The sequence below is a fragment of the Drosophila rhopaloa genome, unplaced genomic scaffold (assembly GCF_018152115.1).
Source record: "Drosophila rhopaloa isolate 14029-0021.01 unplaced genomic scaffold, ASM1815211v1 contig_2, whole genome shotgun sequence".
Lineage (NCBI taxonomy): Eukaryota > Metazoa > Arthropoda > Insecta > Diptera > Drosophilidae > Drosophila > Drosophila rhopaloa.
Window position 1 is genome coordinate 364,332 of NW_025335083.1, and position 25,579 is coordinate 389,910.

At 38.5% G+C, this 25,579-nt stretch overlaps 2 protein-coding genes across 6 annotated transcripts in view; one reads left to right on the forward strand and one right to left on the reverse strand.

Annotated features, from left to right (window-relative positions):
• LOC108040678 (stathmin) overlaps positions 1 to 21,864 on the reverse strand; it is an 87,618-nt gene extending 65,754 nt beyond the window's left edge. For 2 of the 5 annotated variants that reach the window (XM_044460294.1, XM_044460292.1), the window contains exons 1-2: positions 21,688 to 21,862; positions 20,628 to 20,736 (exon numbers count right to left, since the gene is read on the reverse strand). In XM_044460294.1, coding sequence (XP_044316229.1) covers positions 20,628 to 20,642 — 15 coding nt within the window. In that variant the 5' untranslated portion in view covers positions 20,643 to 20,736; positions 21,688 to 21,862. Of the gene's footprint in view, positions 1 to 20,627; positions 20,737 to 21,370; positions 21,607 to 21,687 lie in introns of those variants that run through there. The other 3 variants (XM_044460295.1, XM_044460291.1, XM_044460290.1) reach the window with 2 other exon arrangements.
• A 1,507-nt stretch (positions 21,865 to 23,371) lies between these two features.
• LOC108039136 (prolactin regulatory element-binding protein) lies at positions 23,372 to 25,450 on the forward strand. The gene is made up of 4 exons (XM_017116061.2): positions 23,372 to 23,801; positions 23,866 to 24,807; positions 24,874 to 25,036; positions 25,090 to 25,450. The coding sequence occupies exons 1-4, from the start codon at positions 23,661 to 23,663 to the stop codon at positions 25,173 to 25,175; spliced, it is 1,332 nt and encodes a 443-aa protein (XP_016971550.1). The 5' UTR covers positions 23,372 to 23,660; the 3' UTR covers positions 25,176 to 25,450.
• The last annotated feature ends 129 nt before the right edge of the window (positions 25,451 to 25,579 follow it).

Genomic DNA, 25,579 nt, shown 5'->3' on the forward strand with positions numbered 1-25,579 from the left:
ATGACCGTCCCTCTAGACGTGGAGGTGGAGTCTTAATTGGAATTGATTCAAACTTTCCGTCTGAGGAGTTATTTTTTTGATGAATTCAATACCATTGAATTTATTTGTGTAAAGTTATCGCTTTCTGGTAACTTTATATACATAACTTGCTCTTATATTCCGCCGTTGTCTGAACTTCCTGATTATTTAAATCACCTATCCGTTATTAAGTCCGTTGCAAATAAGCTTTCCGATAGGGATCAGTTGATAGTTCCAGGTGATTTTAATATACCTGGAGTTACTTGGTCCACTGAGGATGGATCGAATGTCTTACTACCTATAGCACAGCATGATTTTATTGATGGCCTGCTTGACATATCTCTATCTCAAGTAAACCATGTTCGAAATTCATTAGGTCGCCTACTTGATTTGTGTTTTGTATCGAATCCTGAAGGTGTGTTTCTGTCCAGAGTAGCACCACTCACGCAACCTGAAGATCCATATTACCCAACAATCGAACTTTCATTTGATACGGGTAGAGTTATAGAAGAAAAATCAGAAAAATCCAAACGAATACATTGTTTTCGCAAGGCAGACTTTCTGAGGCTTAATAATTTTATTTCTGGCTTTAATTGGTCTGATCTTTACTTATGCAATAATATGTCCGATGCAGTTAATGTTTTTTATACTGCAATAAACTCATTTTTTAATTCCTGTGTTCCGTGGTACTATCCGTCAACGCCCAATAAATCACCTTGGTTTAGCAAAGAGTTGACACACTTAAGAAATGTAAAGTCCAGACTTTTTAGGAAATATAAAAATACCGGTTCTCAATCTGCTTTTACTAGATATTTAAGTGCTCGGTCAAGATTTACCGTGCTTAATGCTCAGTGTTATAATAGTTACTTAAACCGTTGTAAGGTCCAGTTCTCTCAGGACCCGAAACAGTTTTATAATTTTGTTAACACCAAGCGTAAATCTAATTCTTTTCCTTCCTCGCTGTCGTTCGAAAACATGACGGGAACCACAGATCAGGCAATAGCCGATATATTTGCCCAATTTTTTCAAACGACTTACTCTACTTTAGATTATTCATCTCAGCCTTATTCTTACACCATGCCCAAGTCAAACCTCATATTCTGTCCCACTTTAACAGAAAGCTCTCTTCTTTTGGATCTTCTTCGTATTAAGCCTGTTTATTCGCCAGGGCCCGATGGTATTCCTGGGTGCGTGCTTAGGTATTGCGCTAAGGCCCTGTGCAAACCTCTTCACAAGTTGTTTACCTTATCTCTAGAAACGTCCCAATTCCCAAATATTTGGAAGGAATCATTTGTTATTCCTCTTTTCAAAAAAGGCAACAAGTTAGAAGCCAGTAACTACAGAGGTATTTCTAAGTTGTCAGCTATTCCTAAGCTTTTTGAAACAAGAAAGGAAAGCTAACTTCGGACGGAGCCGAAGTTGATATACCCTTGCAGAATATTCTGTAAATTATATTCTTCAAAATTATTCATATGGTGTATTCTTAATACTCATAAAAAGTCCTAACTTCCTAACTTTAAAAACACCAAAGTTATGGCATTTCCAATCGTTCAGTTATATGGCAGCTATAGGATATAGTCGGCCGATCGTTGTGAAATTTGGTAGGTCGGATTGATTGGCCAAAAATAAAACCCATAGAAAATCCCAACTTGATAACTTTACAAACACCAAAGTTATGGCATTTCCGATCAATCAATTATATGGCGGCTATAGGATATAGTCGTCCGATCCTTATGAAATTCGGTAGGTCGGATTAATTGGCCAAAAATAAAACTCATAGAAAATCCCAACTTCCTAACTTTAAAAACACCAAAGTTATGGCATTTCCGATCGTTCAGTTATATGGCAGCTATATGATATAGTGGCCCGATCCCGCTCGTTCCGACTTATATACTACCTGCAATAGAAAGACAACTTTTGGGAAAGTTTCAAGCAGATAGCTTTAAAACTGAGGGACTAGTTTGCGTAGAAACGGACGGACGGACAGACGGACAGACGGACAGACGGACGGACAGACGGACAGACGGACGGACAGACGGACATGGCTAGATCGACTCTCCTGGTGATGCTGATCAAGAATATATATACTTTATAGGGTCGGAAATGTCTCCTTCACTGCGTTGCAAACTTTTGACTGAAATTATAATACCCTCTGCAAGGGTATAAAAATTATTACTCCTCATTTGCAGCACTTTTGCAGATCAATTATTTCTCCGTGTCAACACGGATTTATTAAACGTAGATCCACAATTACAAACCTTCTAGAGCTCACTACATTTGTGATAAAAATACTATCTTCAATAGTAGTTTTCAAACAGATGTCATTTACACTGACTTTAGTAAAGCATTTGACTCTGTAAATCACTTACTTCTTATTCATAAACTTGACCTTTTAGGTTTTCCAGTTGATCTGCTTAAATGGATTTCAAGTTATCTAAATGGCAGGTCACAAAGGGTCCTTTTTAAAAATTCAATTTCTGAAATTCTCCGTGTTACCTCCGGTGTCCCACAAGGGAGCAATCTGGGTCCGTTACTTTTTACATTATTTATTAACGATCTTCCCTCAATTATAAGTCATTCTCGCGTACTTATGTACGCAGATGATGTTAAGTTGTGCCTGCAGTATAAGGACATTTCCTGCCATTTAGACTTGCAATCCGATCTAGATAATTTTCAAAACTGGTGCCGAGATAATTTACTAAATTTAAACGGCTCCAAGTGCAAGCTGATGACTTTTTATCGGGCCAATCCGATATACGCGACTTACACGTTAAGTGGCAGCTCTTTGGATAGAATAACTCTTGTAAACGATCTTGGCGTTCTCTTGGACCCTAAACTAAAATTTTCTAATCACATTTCGTCCATGGTTAATAAAGCCAGAGGAGTGCTTGGATTTATTAAAAGGTGGTCAAAAGAATTCGATGATCCTTATTTGACTAAAACTTTATTTATTTCGCTAGTCCGTCCGATTCTGGAGTATGGGTCTCCCGTCTGGAGTCCACAATACGGAATACATATTGGTCTGTACAAAAAAACTTCCTTCTTTTTGCTTTACGGCGCCTAAACTGAGATGCAAATCTTATCTTACCTTCTTATTCTAGTAGACTTCTTTCGATTAATTTACCGTCCCTAGCCAACCGTAGAACGATGCTTGGTACTATCTTTATTTATAACCTTATACATGGTGATATTGACTGCCCCGACTTGTTAAGTCGGCTAAACTTTTCTGTGCCAAGTAGATTAACTAGAAATTATATTCCCCTAATTTTAAATCATTGTAGATCTAACTATGCCTTGCATGAGCCTTTCAGAGTTTTATGTTCTGACTATAATAGACTTTTCCCTGTAATATCAAATCTTGACTCTCTGCCGCTCCTAAAACGATTAATACTTGCTTCATTGGCACAAGATTGATATAACTATTACTTTTTTCCCCGGACCTTTACCTTTATTTTCCTATCTCGCGTCTATCCTATCGCGAATCGTGCCGTACGATACACGGCTGCGCCCCTCGGTCGGTTGAGCGGGTAAGTGGGCCGTAGGACTCAGCGCTTAAAAAAAAAAAAAAAAAAAATATAGCTCTCATAGAAACGATGGCAAAATGGAGCGAAAAATAGACATAGCTTCATTGTTTTTGTCGTTTTGTAATAACTGCAAGGGTCTATAAACTTTGGCTTGCCGAAGTTGGCGTCCTTTCTTGTTATACCCTTGCAGAGGATATTATAATTTTGGTCAAAAGTGTGCAACGCAATGAAGGAGACATCTCCGACCCTATAAAGTATATATATTCTTGATCAGGATCGCGTCCTGAGCTGATATAAGAATGTCCGTCTCTCTGTTTCTACGCAAACTAGTCTCTCAGTTTTAAAGATATCGAATTGAAACTTTGCACAGTAATATGTCGGAACGGCCGGGATCGGCCGACTATATCCTATAGCTGCCATATAACTGAACGATTGGAAACTTTGGTGTTTTTAAAGTTAGATTTTTTATTTTTGGCCAACTAATATAATTTACAGAATATTCTGCAAGGGTATATTAACTTCAGTTCCGCCCGAAGCTAGCTTTCCTTTCTTGTTTTTTTTGTTTTAGAGTCTTTTTGCCTATTTTGTAATACACAAATTTAGATTTTATATAAATAAGTCTAAAATATAAAATCTAAATTTGTCTTTAATACATTAACTTTCTTCAACTTTTGTCAGAGCTCGCGCGAAACACGTCCGCTCTCTTCGGCTGCACTTGAGTTTGACAGAACTTTTTTTTTATTGTGAAATAATAACGAAATGGTAACAAAGATAGGTGCACTGTTACCTAACTGGGCAACTTAAACAAATCAGAAATAATGTACAGAAAAATTAGTTATGTCAGCAGCACATAATAAACATAAATTATAGAAAAATTATTTAAATTGAGCCCAAGGATATACGAGATAGCTAGGCTGTTAGGATGACCTTCAAGCCTCTATTTTTGTTCAATCGCCCGAATTTTATCCCCAATTTTTGGTACTTTGAAGTCGCGCTCGATGTCCGCCGTTCTCATGTACCATGGAGCTCCTGAGATCCTCCTTGGCTTGAAGTACCCGTATTTTGTTGAGGTGCTTTTTAGCTGTGATACCGTACACCTGTATTTCGTAGAAAAGGCTCGGAGCTAGAATGCACTTGAAAATTCGAACCTTGTTGTCCAGCGAAAGCTCGTTTTTAGCGGAGAGTAGCCAGGACATGCGATTTAACTTAGTTTTATAAGAATGCAGCAGCGACTTGACATGGCTTTCGAATTTGAGCTTTCTGTCTAGAATGACTCCTAGACATTTGTGTGATGTTGAGTGAGTTAACATTCTACCATTTAGCGTCACACTCGGGCAGTTTCCGAAGGTCACGTTTGCGCATTTAACTGCATTGATGCACACGTTCCAAATCCTAGCCTATTCCTGAAATGCATCTAGATATTCTTGGAGACCTATTTTTGCCAGATCGATGGAGCTGTTTCTGGTGAGCACCGCGGTATGGTCAGCGTAGGTTGCAAACAGCGTATCCCTTCCTGCAAGTGCTGTGATTGGCGAGTGGGTTGGCATGTCGGGAGAGATTATTGTATACAATGTAGGGCCACGCACACTACCTTGTGGAACACCCGCTTCTATAGGCTTGGTCGACGACTTATATCCATCGGTCGCCACATGAAAAGAGCGTCCTTATTAGCAAGAAAAGCTGTGGTGTTAGCAATTTCTGGCTTTGTGAAGAAGTCCGGGATGCCGCACTCTGTCAAAAGCTTGCTGGATATCTCCTCCAAGGCTTCCAGCGCAAAGTTGACAACTCTATGTAGTTGCTCTGGGGTGCCATGCTGTCTGCGGAACCCAAACTGGAACTTGGGAATCGCACGGGTGACAGCCTCAACACTCAGCATTCTGTTTAAAATCAACCTCTCCATTATTTTTCCTAAAGAAGGAAGAAGACTGATAGGCCTGTACAAATCCACATTTGATGGTTGCTTTCCTGTTTTGAGTATCATAATGATGCTCGCCGGCTTCCAAGCCCTCGGAAAGTATACCAAACGCAAGATGCTGTTGAAAATGAGGACCAAAAATAGCAAAGCTTGATCTGGAAGTAGTCTGATGGTCCTGTTGTCCAGCAAGTCCTCGCCAGGGGCTTTCTTCACTTCTAGTTTCGAAATTAGATGCTTAACTTCGTCCAGCGTGACAGGATCTGCTGGCAAAGCCATTTGAAACGGGGTTTCTAGTGACTCCGCAATCATTCGTCGATGGCTCTCTGGCGCAATGTCATGTGGCCTAAAACGTTGCTCTAAATGGTTCGCAAACACTTCTGCTTTGTCACTACTAGTGCGGCACCAGCCTCCTGCAGGGTCCCTAAAAGCAGACTTTGTTGTGGGTGGCGTCTTGTACCTTTTAGTTATTGCTATCGAGCAAGTTGCCAATTTGGATTTGTTTCCTGCGGGCCAGCACTTTGTGAAGACGATTGGCCAATCTATTGTGAATCTGCTGGATTCGAGCATCACCAGTTCTGGCGTACTCTCTTCTGACTTTGCGCTTAATTCGGAGGAGTTCGATGATTGCAGGAGGAAGCTGAAGCTGTCGTTGTTCATTCGCATGCTGCCGGTTTCTAGGAGCAGCTCTTGTTGCAGCTTATGTTAGCTGGTTCATGAAGATATTGATGGCGTTGTCAATATCCTCCTCCTCTTGAATTTCCATGTTAAGGTCCAACTCCTCCTCCAAGTGCGCCTTGAAAATTCTCATATCGGCACCACGAGCGAGTAAACGATCCCGTAGTGGCTTCCTTAACGGAGTAGCGTACATTTCAGGCAGTATAGGCGTATGATCCGAAGAAAGTTCGTGGAGCGTTCGGACATGGATCCTATTGTTGTTGATGCCATTGGTAACAAAGAAATCAATTGTTGATGGTGTAATTTGTGGGTTGTAAAAATAGAAAGTGGGCTCTACCGATGCAACAATCTGGTATCGGCTATTCGCTACTACTTCTTGCAACAGTTTGCCTCTGGAGTATGCCCTCGGGTTGCCACTCGTGGGGCCCCACCATGCATTTTTGGCATTGTAGTCACCTCCAGCAATAAATTTGTTTCCAAACTCGGAGAACAGGGATTCAAATCCCACTCTGGTCCATGGTACATTGGGTGGGAGATACATGGCCGAAGTTTCAACTAGTCCCTCCGTTGTTAGCAGATTTACTCTAATCTATTGCCTGTCCACAGTTGAGATAGAAGGCTGTGGAGTGTAGCTCAATTTGGAACGCACAATGACTGAGGCGCCACCTTTGACGTTCCCGCTGGGGTGAGAGGTGTGGAAAAAAGAATATCCTGGCAGAAATATACGCTGTCCTTCTTTTATATGTGTTTCAGTGGCTAGCATGACATATATATTATGAGCACAGAGGAATAGCCGGAGCTCTTCAGAATTCTTAGCCAGCCCCCGTGCATTCCACAATCCGGTTTTTATAGTCGGATTTATCATTTTGGCATACGAGAGATCAGAACCGTGACCAGTTCTCGAAATGCCTTGTTTGCCTCCAAAGTTTCTTGAACCAGCTTAAATAATTGGTCAATTCTTCCGTTTATCTCCCTTATGGAGTTCTCCAACGCCAGGAATTTATTATCAGGCAGCACGTTTGGTTCTCGCTGGGTATGTTTAAGACGCTCGCTGGGTAAGAGCGCTTGACGTTGAGCCCCTTTGGGGCGAACTACCTCAGCGTAGGAAATATTGCAACTGACAGTGCTAGCAGGGATGAAACTCCGAGTGATGTCCTGGTTATGTTTTCCTCTCGAAGTGTTGCTGGAGGTAAGGAGCCTTGGCTTTGGTTTTATCATTCTGCTTTTTTCAGCCTGATCACCTCCACAGTTGATGCACAAATAGTCATCACTAGTGCATAGTGCATTTGAGACATTGCAAAATTTCGTTTCTACGAGAAGCGCGGTCGACAGTAATCCTATACATGCCAAGTTTATGTAGTTTTAAGACCTCTGTCGCTTGTGGCCCTTGTTTAAGATTGACGAAAAATAGGTTTTGCCGAGTCTTGTCATCATCTTCAGCGTTAATCTCAATATTGCGCCAGTCTGCCTTTCTGGGACAATAACGCACGAGTCCAAAGCCATTTCCAATTTTAGGGGGTTGTCAACATTAGGCACACAAATTGCTGGAGGCTTGCGACCCTTTTTTGCGTTTGTTTATTTTCATTGGCATCTACAGGTGTTTCTGGCTCGTCGTCAGAACCAATTTCTGGTATGTCCATCTGCATAACATGTCTACCTTCTTCGTCCAGAGCTGCAAAGCGGTTATTACTTAGTGCCGCTGCCTTCGAGGGGGATGCCGAATAATCCAATCTCCCCCTTGGGCTTTTCGCGACCTTCACCTTAGCTTTAGTGATGGTTTTGGGTGGGCTTGCAGAAACTTTAAGCTTCTTGCTTACGAGCTGCTCATGGGATTGAAACAAACATTTTTTCCTTTGAGCCATTGCTGAGAAGAAGTCGTTCAACGATGTATTAGCGGTCGTGTAGCCAAAGCCGGGGAAACATTTGAACCCATTGTAGAAGCCACAGTATATGTAGAAGCAGATATCAAACTGCTTTGAGATGTAAATATTGTGCAGATAACGCTAGTATCACTGCTGGTTGTAATTGTCAGAGACGAGGTAGTTAAACTAGCCGATTTGCTATGGTAATCAGCATAAATTTGGGAAGAAGGTGTGCTGCTATCCATTTCCGATTAGGCAAAGAATAGAAATTAAAAACAAAGTCTTTAAATGTCTTAACTTGCAGCCTCACGCCAGGCAGTGCGAGCAAGCGAGAGTCAAATTCACAGTAATTGCACTTTGGTTCAGTTTGTTCAATTTAGCGAAAATAATAAAGACACCAGAGGGCGGTGTCTAAAATTAGATTGCGCGCAGATAAGAGATCACGAATAACACGAACGTCCGAAACAATTGCATAAACTCAAAATAAAACAAGAGAGAACGCTATAGTCATAATAGCATCAAAACTGTGGCCACAGCTTGTGGCTTGTGGGCGTCAGAGGGGGCGTGGCACCATTTTGAAACAAACTTGCGCTGCGTAGGAACTTCTAAAATCTACATGCAAAATGCCAATCTTCTAGCTTTTATAGTTTCCGAGATCTCAGCGTTCATACGGACAGACAGACAGACGGACAGACGGACGGACGGACATGGCTAGATCGACTCGGCTAGTGATCCTGAACAAGAATATATATACATTATAGGGTCGGAAACGCTTCCTTCTACCTGTTACATACTTTTGCACGAATACAATATACCCTTTTACTCTACGAGTAACGGGTATAAAAATCCAATTGCGTTAGTTAAAGAACAAGATTCCTCAGGTAACGCTGACAAGTTTTTATTTTTTTTATTTTTTTTCCGATTTTTTAAGGCATTTGAAAGTCAAAAACAGCGATTTTCGCCTAAAACGTCGAGATATTTGTTGCTCTAAAAATAAAAAATTAAAAAAAAAAAAAAAATCGACAGCGTTACCTGAGGAATTTAGTTGAGAACAACTGTGCAAAATTTCAAAACGATCCGTCCGATAGATTTTGCAGGATCGTGTACTCCGACTTTGAAGAGGGTAACTTTTCAGGAGAGCGTTTTAAAGTTTTGGACACCCATACAAAACGAGCTAACTTACCTACGTTCAACTGTCCATAAGTTCGGAAGCTTTACTCGGATCGATCTAAAACTTTAACACAATATTCTCAAGATGTTGTGTATTCGAAAAAAAAAAAAAACAAGAAAGGAAAGCTAACTTCGGGCGGAGCCGAAGTTGATATACCCTTGCAGAATACTCTGTAAATTATATTCTCCAAAATTATTCATATTATGTATTCTTAATACTCATAAAAAATCCAAACTTCCTAACTTTAAAAACACCAAAGTTATGGCATTTCCAATCGTTCAGTTATATGTCAGCTATAGGATATAGTCGGCCGATCCTTATGAAATTTGGTAGGTGGGTTTGATTGGCAAACAATAAAACCCATAGAAAATCCCAACTTCCTAACTTAACAAACACCAAAGTTAGGGCATTTCCGATTAATCAGTTATATGGCGGCTATAGGATATAGTCCTCCGATCCTTATGAAATTTGGTAGGTCGGATTGATTGGCCAACTATAAAACCCATAGAAAATCCCAGCTTCCTAACTTTACAAACATCAAAGTTATGGCATTTCCGATCAATCAGTTATATGGCAGCTATAGGATATAGTCGGCCGATCCTTATGAAATTTGGTAGGTCGGATTGATTGGCCAAATATAAAACCCATAGAAAATTCCAACTTCCTGTCTGTCTGTTTCTACGCCAACTAGTCTCTCAGTTTTAAAGATATAGAATTGAAACTTTGCACACACCCTTCTTTCCTTTGCATGCAGTATATATGTCGGATGCCATATAACTGATTGATCGGAAATGCCATAACTTTGGTGTTTGTAAAGTTAGGATGTTGGGATTTTCTATAGGTTTTATTTTTGGCCAATCAATCCGACCTATCAAATTTCATAAGGATCGGTCGACTATATCCTATAGCTGCCATATAACTGAACGATTGGAAATGCCATAACTTAGGTGTTTTTAAAGTTAGGAAGTTGGGATTTTTTATGAGTATTAAGAATGCATCATATGAATAATTTTGGAGAATATAATGTGCATAATATTCTGCAAGGGTATATCAACTTCGGCTCCGCCCGAAGTTAGCTTTCCTTTCTTATTTTTTATCTGTTAGTTGCCTAAAACCTCTAAAGTTTCAAATCGATCTGATTAATACGAAAGGAGATACAGGTTTTAAAAGTTGCGCCCTTCAGTGTAATAGATATTTTTTTTTTAAACTAATTTTTTGAAGCCCGCGGACAAAAGTTATATTTATACATAACGACAACAACACCAATGATCTTAACACTAACAGAATAAATGCACTTTTTAATGTTCATGGTCCCGGTCTTGATAAAAAATTGTCTTAAATGTGTGTTATTACCCCTTTTTTTTAATTACTTAGCAAAAATGTAATCAAAAATTAACAAGAAAGGAGGCAAGCCGAAGTTTATATACTCTTGAAGATATTATAAAACGACTACATTTCGATTCCTATGCCTGCATGCTGCATTTTGCCATCGTTTCTATGGCAGCTATATGATATTGTTGATCGCTTTTGACAAAACTAAAAGCGTAATTCTGATATAGTAAATAATTACTATATCTAAAAAGAATTTTTTGATAAATAGAAAAACAGCAAAATAAATTTTGTTGTATTTTTTATTTATTTTTAATTTTTTGCTTTTCCTAAAGCGATTTTAATTTAATTAAAAAAGTAAATCCACAATATTTAAATATTACCAAATCCCAAAGAAATAAAAATTTAAAACAACAAAGATATACTTTTTTAAATTTTTTTTCCGATTGTTCTATATGATATAGTCGCCCAATCCAGCTCGTTCCGACTTATATTCTACATGCAACAGAAAGACAACTTTTGGGGAAGATTTAAGCAGATAGCTTTAAAACTGAGGGACTAGTATGCCTAGAAACGGACGGACGGACGGACGGACGGACGGAAAGACGGACGGAAAGACGGACGGACAGACGGTCTCGAAATAAATTTAAATTTATAAGCTAATAAATATTTCTATACTTCATATTTAAATTAAATAATAACCGCCTCAGGGTATTAAACTACGAAAATCTTGAAACGTAATCTGCTGGCCCAAAAACGTAATTATGGAGAAACCCCTGAACCACTCTGACCAGAAACTTTGGCTGGAGTTGCTCCTTGTTTGGTTAGGGCTGCATTGTTGCCGCATTTCTCAGATGGAACCGCCACTCAACTTCCGGTTCAATAAACTTTTGCGAAAAGTGTTCGCGCACATTGTATTCCTCCGACCTTTTTCGCTCTCGCTCCTTCTTCTTCTCTATATAGAATTGTATATATATACTGATAACGATTTTTCCTAACTGAACTGTTTAGTTGTGAGTGTGGCAACAACTGAATTTTATTAAGCGCTTTAAAGTAGGTCTCGTCTGTCAGTGTTTGTCTGTGAGTATAGGCAAAGTTAACTGCAACGGTTTAGGGGACTTGGTCCGATATGAACCTTTTACGGCACAAATTCTGTAGTTCCGCAAGAGGTATTTTACTGTGTACACGTTTCATGAGGGAGTTCTAATTACAATAGTGGTACACATGGCTTCCAATTGAGGAAATTAACGACAAATCATCTATTTAAGTTTAATTGTGCTTATTTCTTCTAAAATAGGAAAAACCAAAATGATTGTCAAATTAATTGAATTTGGCTTAACTAATATATTTACAATATTTATGGGCTGGATAGGGTTCTTTGGTGCTGGTCATCATTCGCTTATAAATAAAAAATGTAAGTCAATAATTTTGCGGGAATTCTTTAAACAATAGTTCGATAAATTTCGTAATCTTTGAATATACTTTTATTTTTTTTTTATTTCAGCACTTAAAGTGTTGTTGCGAAAGTTAAAGCATGATATTAATTTTATAAATTTAAAAAGGAACCATTTAAACATTGAATAAATATTCTAAAATTAACTAATATTTCTGATGTGTACAAGTTCTAAGTATGGTATTCTATTAACTTAATTGTGTTGCTATTTTAGTAATAGTTCGAGTCAATGGACTCTTAATCCACGTAGTGACGAAGCGCACCCACTTTAAGAAAATTGAAATTTAGTGTTTTAGCTGTATTTTTATACCTTTGCAGAGGGTATTATAATTTTGGTCAAAAGTGTGCAACGCAGTGAAAGAGACATCTCCGACCCTATAAAGTATATATATTCTTGATCAGGATCACCTCCTGAGTTGATATAGCCATGTCCGTCTGTCCGTCTGTCTGTTTCTACGCGAACTAGTCTCTCAGTTTTAAAGATATCGAATTGAAACTTTGCACACACCCTTCTTTCCTTTGCACGCAGTATATAAGTCGGAACGGCCGGGATCGGCCGACTATATCCTATAGCTGCCATATAACTGATTGATCGGAAATGCCATAACTTTAATGTTTGTAAAGTTACGAAGCTGGGATTTTCTATGGATTTTATATTTGGTTAATCAATACGACCCACCAAATTTCATAAGGATCGGCCGACTATATCCTATAGCTGCCATATAACTGATTGATCGGATATGCCATAACTTTGGTGTTTGTAAAGTTAGGAAGCTGGAATTTCCTATGGGTTTTATATTTGGCCAATCAATCCGACCTACCAAATTTCATAAGGATCGGACGACTATATCCTATAGCTGCCATATAACTGATTGATCGGAAATGCCATAACTTTGGTGTTTGTTGAGTTAGGAAGTTGGGATTTTCTATGGCTTTTATTTTTGGCCAATCAATCCGACCTATCAAATTTCATAAGGATCGGCCGACTATATCCTATAGCTGCCATATAACTGAACGATCGGAAATGCCATAACTTTGGTGTTCTTAAAGTTAGGAAGTTGGGATATTTTATAAGTATTAAGAATGCATCATATGAATAATTTTGGAGAATATAATATACAGAGTATTCTGCAAGGGTATATCAACTTCGGCTTCGCCCGAAGTTAGCTTTCCTTTCTTGTTTTTTTTTTAAATTCGCGTCGGATAAGACCGATAGTCCCTTTAAAAATTAAAAGAAGATTTTGAGGCTCACTTCAAAATGAAAATGATTGTACCTTTGTTAGTGTAATCGATTTGATTGTGTTAACAGATCGAAAAAATAATGCTGTACGACTTTTTAAAAAGTTATTTTAGCGGGAAAATAACCTAGATTTAAAATGCCTAACTTTCTAAACTTTGCTTATTTGGCACGCTTTGATAGAAAATGTCAGTGTTTTAAAAAGATGGTCGAACGAGAAAATTTTTAAAACGCATATTTATGAGGAAACCCAACATAATTCCAACAAAGGGAAGATAATTAATCATTACCTGCGGAACAAATTATGTATATTTGGTATTGCTAATAATGTCATTGGCTGGAATTAACGCAAATAAATAAAAACAAAAATGCGCAATCAACAGAAAACAACGAAAAAATTGTATTTAATTTTAGTTTTAGCATGCGAAATATTATTATTAATGAGGATTTTATATTTAATTTTAGGATATGCAATTTAAACTTTATTGAATTATTCTTACTATTTATGGAATCAGGAACGCTGCCTTCTCCCTGCTACTCACTTTTGCGAAAATTCAATATACTGATTTAACGGTAACTCCTCAAGTAACGTGTTTAACATAGATAACCTAGGCATAAAACCTTGGGAAAACTTGTAAGCGGATATATGTACATAGACTGAATTAAACAAGATTAACTTAAATTAAATTACATTTTGGGAAACTCCGCAATGGCAATGAAGGTACGTGCTGGCAGACATTCTCCTAGTTCTTTACTTGTGCAAATAATTATATATTTCTATCATGTCGAGTCCGCAATATGTCATCATCGGCATCATCCCTGTTCTGTTGCAAACTTTCTTTCTCCAGTCTGGTGATAAAAAACTTTTGACTGTCGTTTGAGCCGATATTTCACAATTGGGGGTGACAAAAAATCTCTTTCGCGCAAATTCGGTTGATATTTTATGAACTTTATGAAACAGTTATTTTTTATTTTGCTATAGCAAAAAACCCCGTAATTAAACATAGCGGTTTTTGTTAAAGTTTTTTTAAACACCGTTTTATTAAATCAGAAATAAATAACACCTCTCACTAGCCTATTTTAGTTTTTATAGTGAAATATTAAATTAGTTAAGATTGAAGCAATTAAATGAAATAAAAACAAAGGAAAGCTAACTTCGGGCGGAGCCGAATTTGATATACCCTTGCAAAATACTCTGTAAATTATATTCTCCAAAATTATTCATATGATGCATTCTTAATACTCATCAAAAATCCCAACTTCCTAACTTTAAAACCACCAAAGTTATGGCATTTCCGATCGTTCAGTTATATGGCAGCTATAAGATATAGTCGGCCGATTCTCATGAAATTCGGTAGGTCAGATTGATTGGCCAAAATTAAAACCTATAGAAAATCTTTCCTAATTTTACAAACACCAAAGTTATGTCATTTCCGATCGTTCAGTTATATGGCAGCTATAGGATATAGTCGGCCGATCCCGGCCGTTCCGACTTATATACTGCGTGCAAAGGAAATAAGGGTGTGTGCAAAGTTTCAATTCGATATCTTTAAAACTGAGAGACTAGTTCGCGTAGAAACAGACAGACGGACAGACAGACGGACAGACAGACGGACAGACGGACATGCTTATATCAACTCAGGAGGTGATCCTGATCCAGAATATATATACTTTATAGGGTCGGAGATGTCTCCTTCACTGCGTTGCACACTTTTGACCAAAATTATAATACCCTCTGCAAGGGTATAATGATCAAAAACTGTTTTATTTTTGCTAAACTATGTATATACTGTAAACAGAGCTATTAGTTGCGTTTTTTTTCGTAACGTGTATCTTTTTTACGGGCCAACTGTACAAAAATTGGACAATGCGGCACACGGGTTTTCTTTAAATACCGCCAATTAGTTTCATAAAAAGTTTGAAATACTGAAAAGTCTATAGTTCTTATACCCGGTACGTTACTTGTAGAGTGCCTTTTACTATTGTATTCGTTGAAAAGCAAGTAACAGGTAGATGGAAGCATTTCCGACCATATAATGTATACATATTCTTTTTTAGGATAAATATTTTTTCGTACTATTTTCGATGTACCAAAAGTCAGAGTAAATGAAATTTCGAAATAAAAACAAAAATGCCGTGGTGTTAATGCCAAAATGTAATACATAATTATACATGCTCTCTATTTGACTTATAACTTTGTATTTAGAGTTTTGAGCAACACAGTGCATTAAATAAACTCCTCATTACCTCCTGTGATGGTGCAAAGCTATAGGTAATGAATTATGAATTCATAAGAGATCTAAAAATAGATCTTATGAACAATAAAGAAAAATACAAGAAAGGAAGCAAGTCTTTGCAGGCGTTGCAGTTATAACAAAAATTAAATATTTTTGATAACGACTTTATATCAATTTTATAAAGCAACACTAACACCAAAAATTTTTAAATGTAAACTCTAAAAACATTAAAAAATCGTTTTAATAATAACAAGAAAGGAAAGCTAACTTCGGGTGGAGCCGAAGTTGATACACCCTTGCAGAATATTCTGTAAATTATGTTCTCCAAAATTATTCATATGATGCATTCTTAATACTCATAAAAAATCCCAACTTCCTAACTTTAAAAACACCAAAGTTATGACATTTCCAATCGTTCAGTCATATGGCAGCTATAGGATATAGTCGGCCGATCCTTATGAAATTTGGTAGGTCGGATTGATTGACCAAAAATAAAACCCATCGAAAATCCCAGCTACCTAACTTTACAAACACCAAAATTATGGCAGTTCCGGTCAATCAGTTATATGGCATATAGGATATAGTCGTCCGATCCCGGCCGTTCCGACTTATATACTGCGTGCAAAGGAAAGAAGGGTGTGTGCAAAGTTTCAATTCGATATCTTTAAAACTGAGAGACTAGTTTGCGTAGAAACAGACAGACGGACAGACGGACATGCTTATATCAACTCAGGAGGTGATCCTGATCAAGAATATATATACTTTATAGGGTCGGAGATGTCTCCTTCACTGCGTTGCACACTTTTGACCAAAATTATAATACCCTCTGCAAAGGTATGAAAATATTTTATGAAGTGTAAAACTTTACCTTAACGGGGTATATACCTTTTTTTGTCGAAAAAATTAAATGAATGATTATATTTTCTAAAAGTTTAGATTGTTGACAATGTTTATGCAAAAAATTTTGAAAAAATATTTAATAGTTTTTAAGGTGTGGCTGTTTTCCTTAAACGCCTTTTTTTAAAGAGCCTTGCGGTGATAATTCCCCAAGACAAACGGGTCAACTGATACCGAAGTAGTATCCTGTACTTGAACGAACGTTTTGAAAAAATTTGTAAACAAGTGTTTTTGATCAGCATTTACAGGCGAGTCATTATAAACATGACACTTTTTGAACATATAATTTTTAACGTTTACGCCGATCAATTGGCCACCTTTCTAGTTAAAGTAATTACTTTGAGCTTGCAAAGCCAAAATAATTGATTAAGCAAAAAAAAAATCACAAACCCAGGGCTTTAAACGAGGAGGCTGGTAACAAACACACTTAAAAACGAGGACGGAAGCTAACTTCGGCAAGCCGAAGTTTTAATACCCTTGCAGACTTTGCCGAAATTGCTAAAAGTGAAAAAGTAGCGAAAGGAATAAGGTTTACATTTGCATCGTTTCAAGTCAATTGCTTTTATACTGCAAAAATGTCATATACATATAGAAAACAAGAAAGGAAAGCTAACTTCGGGCGGAGCCGAAGTTGATATACCCTTGCAGAATATTATGTACATTATATTCTCCAAAATTATTCATATGATGCATTCTTAATACTCATAAAAAATCCCAACTTCCTAACTTTACAAACACCAAAGTTATGGCATTTTCGATCAATCAGTTATATGGCGGCTATAGGATATAGTCGGCCGATCCTTATGACATTTGGTAGGTCGGATTGATTGGCCAAATATAAAACCCATAGAAAATCCCAGCTTCCTAACTCTACAAACACCAAAGTTATGGCATTTCCGATCAATCAGTTATATGGCAGCTATAGGATATAGTCGTCCGATCCTTATGAAATTTGGTAGGTCGGATTAATTGGTCAAATATATAACCCATAGAAAATCCCAACTTCCTAACTTAACAAACACCAAAGTTATGGCATTTCCGATCAATCAGTTATATAGCAGCTATAGGATATAGTCGGCCGATCCGTATGAAATTTGGTATGTTGGATTGATTGGCCAAATCTAATACCCATAGAGAGTCCCAACTTCCTAACTTAACAAACAGCAGAGTTATGGCATTTCCGATCAATCAGTTATATGGCAGCTATAGGATATAGTCGGCCGATCCCGGCCGTTCCGACTTATATACTGCGTGCAAAGGAAAGAAGGGTGTGTGCAAAGTTTCAATTCGATATCTTTAAAACTGAGAGACTAGTTCGCGTAGAAACAGACAGACGGACAGACAGACGGACAGACAGACGGACAGACGGACAGACGGACATGGCTATATCAACTCAGGAGGTGATCCTGATCAAGAATATATATAATTTATAGGGTCGGAGATGTCTCCTTCACTGCGTTGCACACTTTTGACCAAAATTATAATACCCTCTGCAAGGGTATAAAAAGGGATACTTTCGCAGCCTTTAACAATTTTTCCTATCTCCTTTAAGATATAGACTTCCGAGCGGCAAGCGCTTTTACCCTAATCAAGATATGCGTAAATAAATAAGAATTGGAAAAATTTATGTTAGTAGCTTACACACTGCGCGAAATATTCTGATAATCATCAAATTTGGACCGATTTCACCCTATTGTTCCTATGGGAGCTATAGGATATAGACGTCCGATCGGCACCCGCTTTTACCTTGATCAATGTATGCATAAAAAAATACGATTTGGAAAGATTCATGTCAATAGCTTTTACACTGCGCGAAATATCATCAATTCTTGCAAGATATATCCGATTGTTCCTATGGGAGCTATAGGATATAGACATCCGATCGGGGCGATTTTCAAACTTGATCTGCGTACACATGTTTTAGGACGAGTGTGAAAGTTTCATATGGCTAGCTTTTAAACTGAGCTCGCAAACGGTATTGAAACAGACGGACAGACGGACGGACGGACAGACGGACATGGCTAAATCGACTCCCCTATTGATCCTGATCAAGAATATATATACTTTATAGGGTCGGAATCGTCTCCTTCACTGCGTTACAAACTTCTGACCAAAATATAATACCCTCTGCAAGGGTATAAAAAAAATGTATAAAGTACAAAAGCATTTTAGCCGAATATTTTCATATTAATAAAAGGATTTTTATATTATCATTTGCATTCAACAATGCATATGTTTAAATTAAAAATAAGTAATTTGTCTATATTTACAGCTGTGTTCACAGAAATAGCAGTGCGACAGAAGAACAACTATAAAACGGTTTTTTGGAATATTCCTTTTTGTAAGTTGATCTATTGCACATTGATTTTGTAAAATGGAACATAGAGATAAGAAATAAGCAAACGTTTCGTTAGATTCGCTTTATTTTTGAGTTATTTTGATATTTTTTCTCACATACCAATAGTTTTGGCTGTTCACCGAAATAGCAGTTTTTGATTTTGTTTCGCGAAAAGTGCCGAAATTGTTTGTCATTTTGTGAAAAGGGAGTTTAATTGAGTTCATTATTATAGTTAATACGACAATATACTTTTACTACGCAAAAATTTCACTTTAGTGGGTTAAGGACTTCAATGCTCCAAGCGAGAAAGGGAAGAGATCATTCGGCTTAGAAAGGAGGGCAGAACATATAAAATTATTCTAAGACTGTTGAAATGTTCTGCCAAGATGTTGTCCGATGCCATAAAATATGAACCGAAACCAAAAAAACGAGGTGGGATTCGCAAAACCACAACTGGAGAGGACCGACGCATGGTACGCTTCAGCAAAGTTAATCCTTTTGCTTCCTCTAGGGATATAAAAGCAAATATTGGCTTGGGGATCAGTGATGTGACCATTCACCGTCGACTTCTTGAGCAAAATTTGAATGAGCGAAGTTCACGGAAGATGCCATTACTTGGTAAAAGGCATATAAAAGCCAGGTTGGAGCTCGCCAAAAGCCACTTGAACTGACTAGTATCCAAATGGCGTATTATCCTTTGGACAGATGAGCCCAAACTGGTTTTATTTGGTGGAAAAGGATCAAGACAATATTACCGTCGACCTCCAAATACAGAGTACCACCCAAACCATACACTGAAGACAGGAGAGCACGGTGGCCTTAAAATCGTGGTATGGGCATGTTTTTCATACAACGGTGTAGGTCCCATACATATGATCGATGGGATCATGGAGCAATATACATATGCACAAATACTTAAAACTGTCATGCAGTCGTATGCTGAGAAAGAGATGCCTTTAATTTGGACATTTCAGCTGGACAATGATCCTAAACATACCAGCAAGGTGGCCAGGGAGGGGTTTATTAAAGAAAAAGTTGATGAAATGCTATGGCCAGCACAGTCCCCGGATTTAAATCCGATTGAAAACTTGTTGGGAGACATCAAGCGCTACGTATCAAAGAAGTCCCCGACTTCTAAGCAGCAGCTTTGGCAATTTGTGCAGGAGACATGGAGCCAGATTCCCCTCAAGCGTTGTCAAGGATTGGTGGACTCAATGCCACGTAGGTGTGAGGCTGTGATAGCTAGTAAAGGCTATTTAACAAAATATTAGATCATAGATGAATTGTATTTCAGTAAGAATAGGTTATTTATAAGATATTTTGAAATTTATTACATTTTTTTGTTAATTGTTTACTTTGACTGCTATTTCAATGAACAGCATAATATATACTTTTTTTGTTGTTATTAGCTATATCTTCTAAAGTGTTTAAGTTACCCAAATGAAATAATTGTTTTATTATTTATAATTAAATACTCTAAGCCTTTATGGAAAAACTTGTTAACAAAGTAGTGTTTGTAATAGTATTTTTTAATCTTAAACGTGCAGGTCGTAAGCACTGCTATTTCGGTGAACACAGCTTTATATTAAACTAAATACACTTATATAAATATAGTTAAAAATGTTGAGTTCATATAAGAAGCTAAATAATAAGCAAAACTTTAACTATACAACTACAGTAGAATCCGGTTATAGCGACTTTCAAGGGACTGACGATTTTACGTCGTTATACCCGGATGCACTAACCATATAAGTTTGTATAATATAAGTTTGTATGGGGACCAACCAAACCATCTAGTTTTTGTCGCAATAACCGGACGGACACTATAAGCGGAGTCGTTATAACCGGATTCTACTGTATATGCATCTATAGGTGCAAATAGTCACCTATTTTTTGCTCCGTGTAGTTGGGTAAGTTATGTGGTAAAATTTAAGAGTATTGCAAAAAAGAGATACAATTAATGTAAATTACCTTCTGTGTTGCCATTATTGTTCACCATTTTAAAATTTGTTTTCAAAGGTTTACCAAAAGTTTAAAAATATAACATGAAACTATACGAAAAATCACAAAATCGAAAGCTCTGAAAATAAAGAAAACACACATAACATTAGAACAAAGTACTAATTCCTTGTACCTTGTACATATTTTCTAACGAGTAGAAAGGGTATCCTTTTACTCTACAGTAACAGGTATGCAAGCGACAATAAATCACCTGATAAAATTGACTTTAATTCCTTGCCGTTGCTTTATTAGAAAATACCTCATTGTAGCTAATAATTAAGGGAGTTACATTTCAATTAGAACACATGAGAATAAGCTACTTATTGACTTTTTAAGGGCTCAATGTCAACGCAACGTCTTAACATTAAAATAAAAATGTTTGGTTTTTGAATAATTTAACAACACAAAATAAACATACCATTACAAACGGCGAGACTAAATTTAGTCTTAAGCTTAAGCTTTCTTAATTTACCTTATAGACGACCACCCTTATGTACACACAGGTGTAAATACACATGGTCTAAAAATTGAACTAGCTTTCAATGGAAGAAATATATTTTTTAACAAAATTATTACTGGCTATGTGTAGAGTAGCCATTGCGTTGAAATAAAAAGGTTTGGTTTTTATATATGTGTATTTACTGCACAAAAAACCTATCATTACAAATAGTGACAGAGGGGTTATCTTATTTTATCTAATAAACTCAGCTCACCAGAACTCGAGATAAAAAATAAACGAATTAGGCCTAAAACAGGCAAAAAATTAATTTACACTTTAAACATTAAGGGTGGAAATGCAAGTGCACTAAAAAATCGAACTTTCCTCTCTGGCGCAAATCGTCGTTTAAATTTTGTAAGCTAGTGCTATGACGGAAGACAAAAAACACAAAGCAAAAAACAGCGCTGGCGTGGAGTTCCAGTTCTTGCAACTGCGCACTAAGGCGTTAAAAAGGGATCTTGAACCGGCTCATTCCAGATTACATTCAATGTTTGGAGACTACATTTGTATGTAGTTTGTACATGTATGTACCTTCGTGTTCCTCAGCAGCACAATTATTTTGCACACGCACACTTATTTAAAATATTCAAATGAAGGCAGAAAAACTAAAAGTTCAACATTTTCACAGTTAATGTGTTTTGAGAAACGTTCGTCCCCTTTTTTCCCGTTGAGATCGCGTCAGCGATAAATATACGAATGAACAAGAAACCGAAAGCAGAAAGGAAAACGAAAGCATCGGCGAAGCGTCTCGGTCGGTAAGCACCAGCTGTGCCTTGTTGTTAATGGAGAAGCTGCGCTTAGTGTGAAAGAGATGGCATCTGTGCCAAAGGTGGTTCATTTGTTTGTTTGGCTTGGACGGTTGCAATTCAAATGACAATTTCGAAAGTATGTACTCTTTAAAAACCTGAGGAGCCAAAACAAGCTTTAGCCTAGTATCCTGATCGACGAAAACCGTACGCCAGTCATGAGAGAGAGCGAGAGGCAAACAGCTGGCGTTCACTTTTCGTCGGGCCATTTTTTTACGTCGGTCCCCTGACGAACGAAAAAAATACCAGAAAATTCCATAGCGTTGCCAGTCTGCGGAAATGAGTTTTGGGTGAACCCTAGCAAAAAGATTAAAAAATGTAATCTTTTGGCGTGCGCTTCTCACTGAACATTATAAGAAATGGAGGGAAAAACTCAAAAAACTCACAAAAGTCGATTGCAGGTGTTTACATGTGAGGACAAAATAACATTAATACTATCTGGGGTGCCTCTTGTCAGAGCAAAATGTTTTTTAGGTCCAGAATGTACGAAAAAACACAATAAAAGTGCAGCTATGAACTTTAAATTAGCAAATAATTATCAGTAAATTAAAAAAAACAACTGTTAAATTTAAATTGTATTGCTTTTTAATTTCTTTGTACAGCGGCAGACTTGTTTTGCCAAGGTAGTTGATAATATCTTTTAAAGGTTCTTTCCCGCAAATACGATATTTGAATTTTAACTGCTTGTCAACAAACCCAGCTGATTGACAGTACGACCGTAGCACGCTTAAATCTGATAAACTCTCAAACTTTTGGTCACACTGGAAAGATTAAAGTTTTTACGCTAGCGTAATCGTTTGTCGATCTGGATACTAGGCTTAAGAAACACCTTGCACCTTACCCCAGGTAGTATTAATGTTATTTTGTCCTCACATGTAAACTCCTGCAATCGACTTTTGCGGGTTTTTTTTTTTTCCCTCCATTTTTTAAAATGTTCAGTGAGAAGGGCACGCCAAAAGATAAAATTTTTTAATCTTTGCGCTAGGGTTCACCAAAAGATAATTTCAGGTGGTTGGCAACGCGAAGTAATTTTCTGGTATTTTTTTCGTCGATCTGAGTACCGGGGGGAAAAAACGCCTGACGAAAAGTGAACGCCAGCTGTTTGCCTCTCGCTCTCTCTCATGACTGGCGTACAGTTTTCGTCGATCCGAGTACTAGGCTTAATTAAAGAAAATGTACCAATTGCCTCATCTGGTGTTGGAGGCCAACAGCTGAAATGTTACGTTGACATATACTGATTGCTATGAAACTAATATAATTGATTTTATTTAGCTAAATACCCATTTTCAATCAGACTTTTTGTTGTTACCGAGTTCAAATAATGTATAATAAATATATATTTTTAAATAACGGTTTTTGGACAAGACCAAATTTTTTTTTTGTCTGCCGTTGAACAGTCTTTATTGTCTATCGATGTATCGATAGCGCGCTCTGTCACCGCTTTTCAGTGTACGTGGATTTTAATACAACTTTCACGGGCTCAAAACAAAAAAAAATTGGCTCCTAATGAGAAGCGGAGACTGAAAAGAACCAGAGTTCCCCAGCAAGCGATTGTTTCAAGCCTTTTGACAGTTGGAGTTTGCGAGCCGTTGGCCAAATTAGATGTGCCTGTCCTGCATCCTGAGCTGATAATCTAGAGTCCACCAAAATCCCCAGCCCCTGTATTCGGTCGATTTATATATACATATATTATTGATAATGGCCCCAACCCGCCGACCCAGCGATGGCCTGCTGGCCCGTGTGAACTTCCCGCTGTACGCAGTTGACATGCTGACCAGCCGCCATATCCTTGTGGCCGGAGGTGGCGGCTCCAGTAAGACAGGAGTGGCGAACGGCTTTGTACGGTTTGCCTACAATCTGCGCTTATCAACGTTTTCCCCTAATGACCGACCTGTCTTTCCAGGAGATCTACGAGCTGTACCACAATGGGAGCCACTTTTGCGCGGAGGAGGTGCTGCGCCACGAGACGGGGGCCAACGTGGTGATGAACTTTGCGGTACGCAACGGTGGTAGGAGGGGATACCTGTGTGCTGGCCAGGAGGCGCACTGCCAAATGTACTACGTCCAGCCCCGCGTTCAGTCCGAGGAGGAAGGGAATGGAAACGGAGTCGAGGATGGAAAGCCCGCTGCGGCAGAACGGCCACACGAGAACGGCAATTTGCGCCAACGCAACGCGCACTCGGGTGTAGAACCGGTGGCCAACGGGCATAAGCAACCCCTCTCCACCTCCGACATACTGCGGCAGTTTCAACGGCTGCGCTTCGACATCCAGGCGGCTGATGTCGTACAGACGGACTTCCTAAAGGGTAGCGAGCCTCTGCAGCGCGTGGTGCGCATCAGCGGGAACGGTAGACTAATGGCTACTGGCGGCACGGACGGAAAGCTACGGGTCTGGACATTTCCTCATATGACCCTTGCCGGTGAGATGGCTGCGCACAGCAAGGAGATCGATGACCTGGACTTCAGCCCCGACAGCAAATATATTGCCAGCATCTCCAAGGATGCTCAGGGCTTGATGTGGGACCTGGGCAGCGGTCAGCTGCAGCACAAGCTGCAGTGGAAAACGCCTGAGGGGGCCAAGTACCTGTTCAAGCGGTGCCGCTTCGGAACCGTAGAGGCCCAAAAGGACCACTACCGGCTCTTTACCATCGCGAATCCTTTGGGAAAGGTGGGGCGGCAGCGTGGATTTCTACAGCACTGGGATTGCGCCAGCGGGAAACTGCGGCAGGCTGTTACTATCGACGAGAGCCTTTCGTCACTGGCGGTGCGAGATGATGGGCGATTTGTTGCCGTCGGCACGATGTTTTCGGGAAGCGTATCCATGTACATAGCATTTAGTCTGCAGGTAAGAATAGCTCATTGTTATGGCGATTCAGCTAGTATTACACTTATTTTCGTTTCCGGCTTGCAGCGTGTGCTCCACATTCCCCATGCACATTCTATGTTTGTGACGGGACTTCAGTTTCTACCCATCACCAACGAGGAGGGACCGCCCATCTCCAGCGACACGGAAGCAGCCGTTCTGTCCATTTCTGTGGACAACAAAGTTTGCATCCATAGTCTGCCCCAAAGACGTAAGGACCAAATACACCAACTTTGAAATTATCTCACGTTAACTTTCTTTCAGGTACAATACCCGCCTGGATTGGAATTGCCTTTTTGATCGTCATGATTTTCGCGGTTTTTGTGCTGTGCTCCTACATTGGCATCTGATGTTCAGCCGCCAAAAGGGTGTTTAATTAATTTACATTATTAGTTTTAAAACAGGGTTTAGTTTTTCAATAACCCACAAGTCCCTTCAACACTTCACCTCATCCCACCCTCCCTCATGTTAATTAATTTAAGTGTATAGTTTGTGCCGGATGCCTTATCTCTTATAACAATTAAAATGTTTGCTTAGTTTTATCATAATTTTGCTTATCTTTGTAGCATCCGTAAATGAAGCGATGCTCGCTGTACATGATTAAAAAAACAATTTTATTTCATAATTACAAAAGAAACTCGGTGGGGGACAGCAGCAGTAGATTTAGCAGTTAAATGAAATGTTAGGTAATCGAACTGTGGTGGGTTTAGCACACCAATCTTGTAGTCACAAATAATTGATATAAAATGAAAAG

Coding starts and splice junctions, on each gene's coding strand:
- LOC108039136 (XM_017116061.2), top strand. CDS start 23,661: ATGGCCCCAACCCGCCGACCCAGCGATGGCCTGCTGGCCCGTGTGAAC. Junction 23,802..23,865: donor CAGGAGTGGCGAACGGCTTT/GTACGGTTTGCC, acceptor CTGTCTTTCCAG/GAGATCTACGAGCTGTACCA. Junction 24,808..24,873: donor ACATAGCATTTAGTCTGCAG/GTAAGAATAGCT, acceptor TCCGGCTTGCAG/CGTGTGCTCCACATTCCCCA.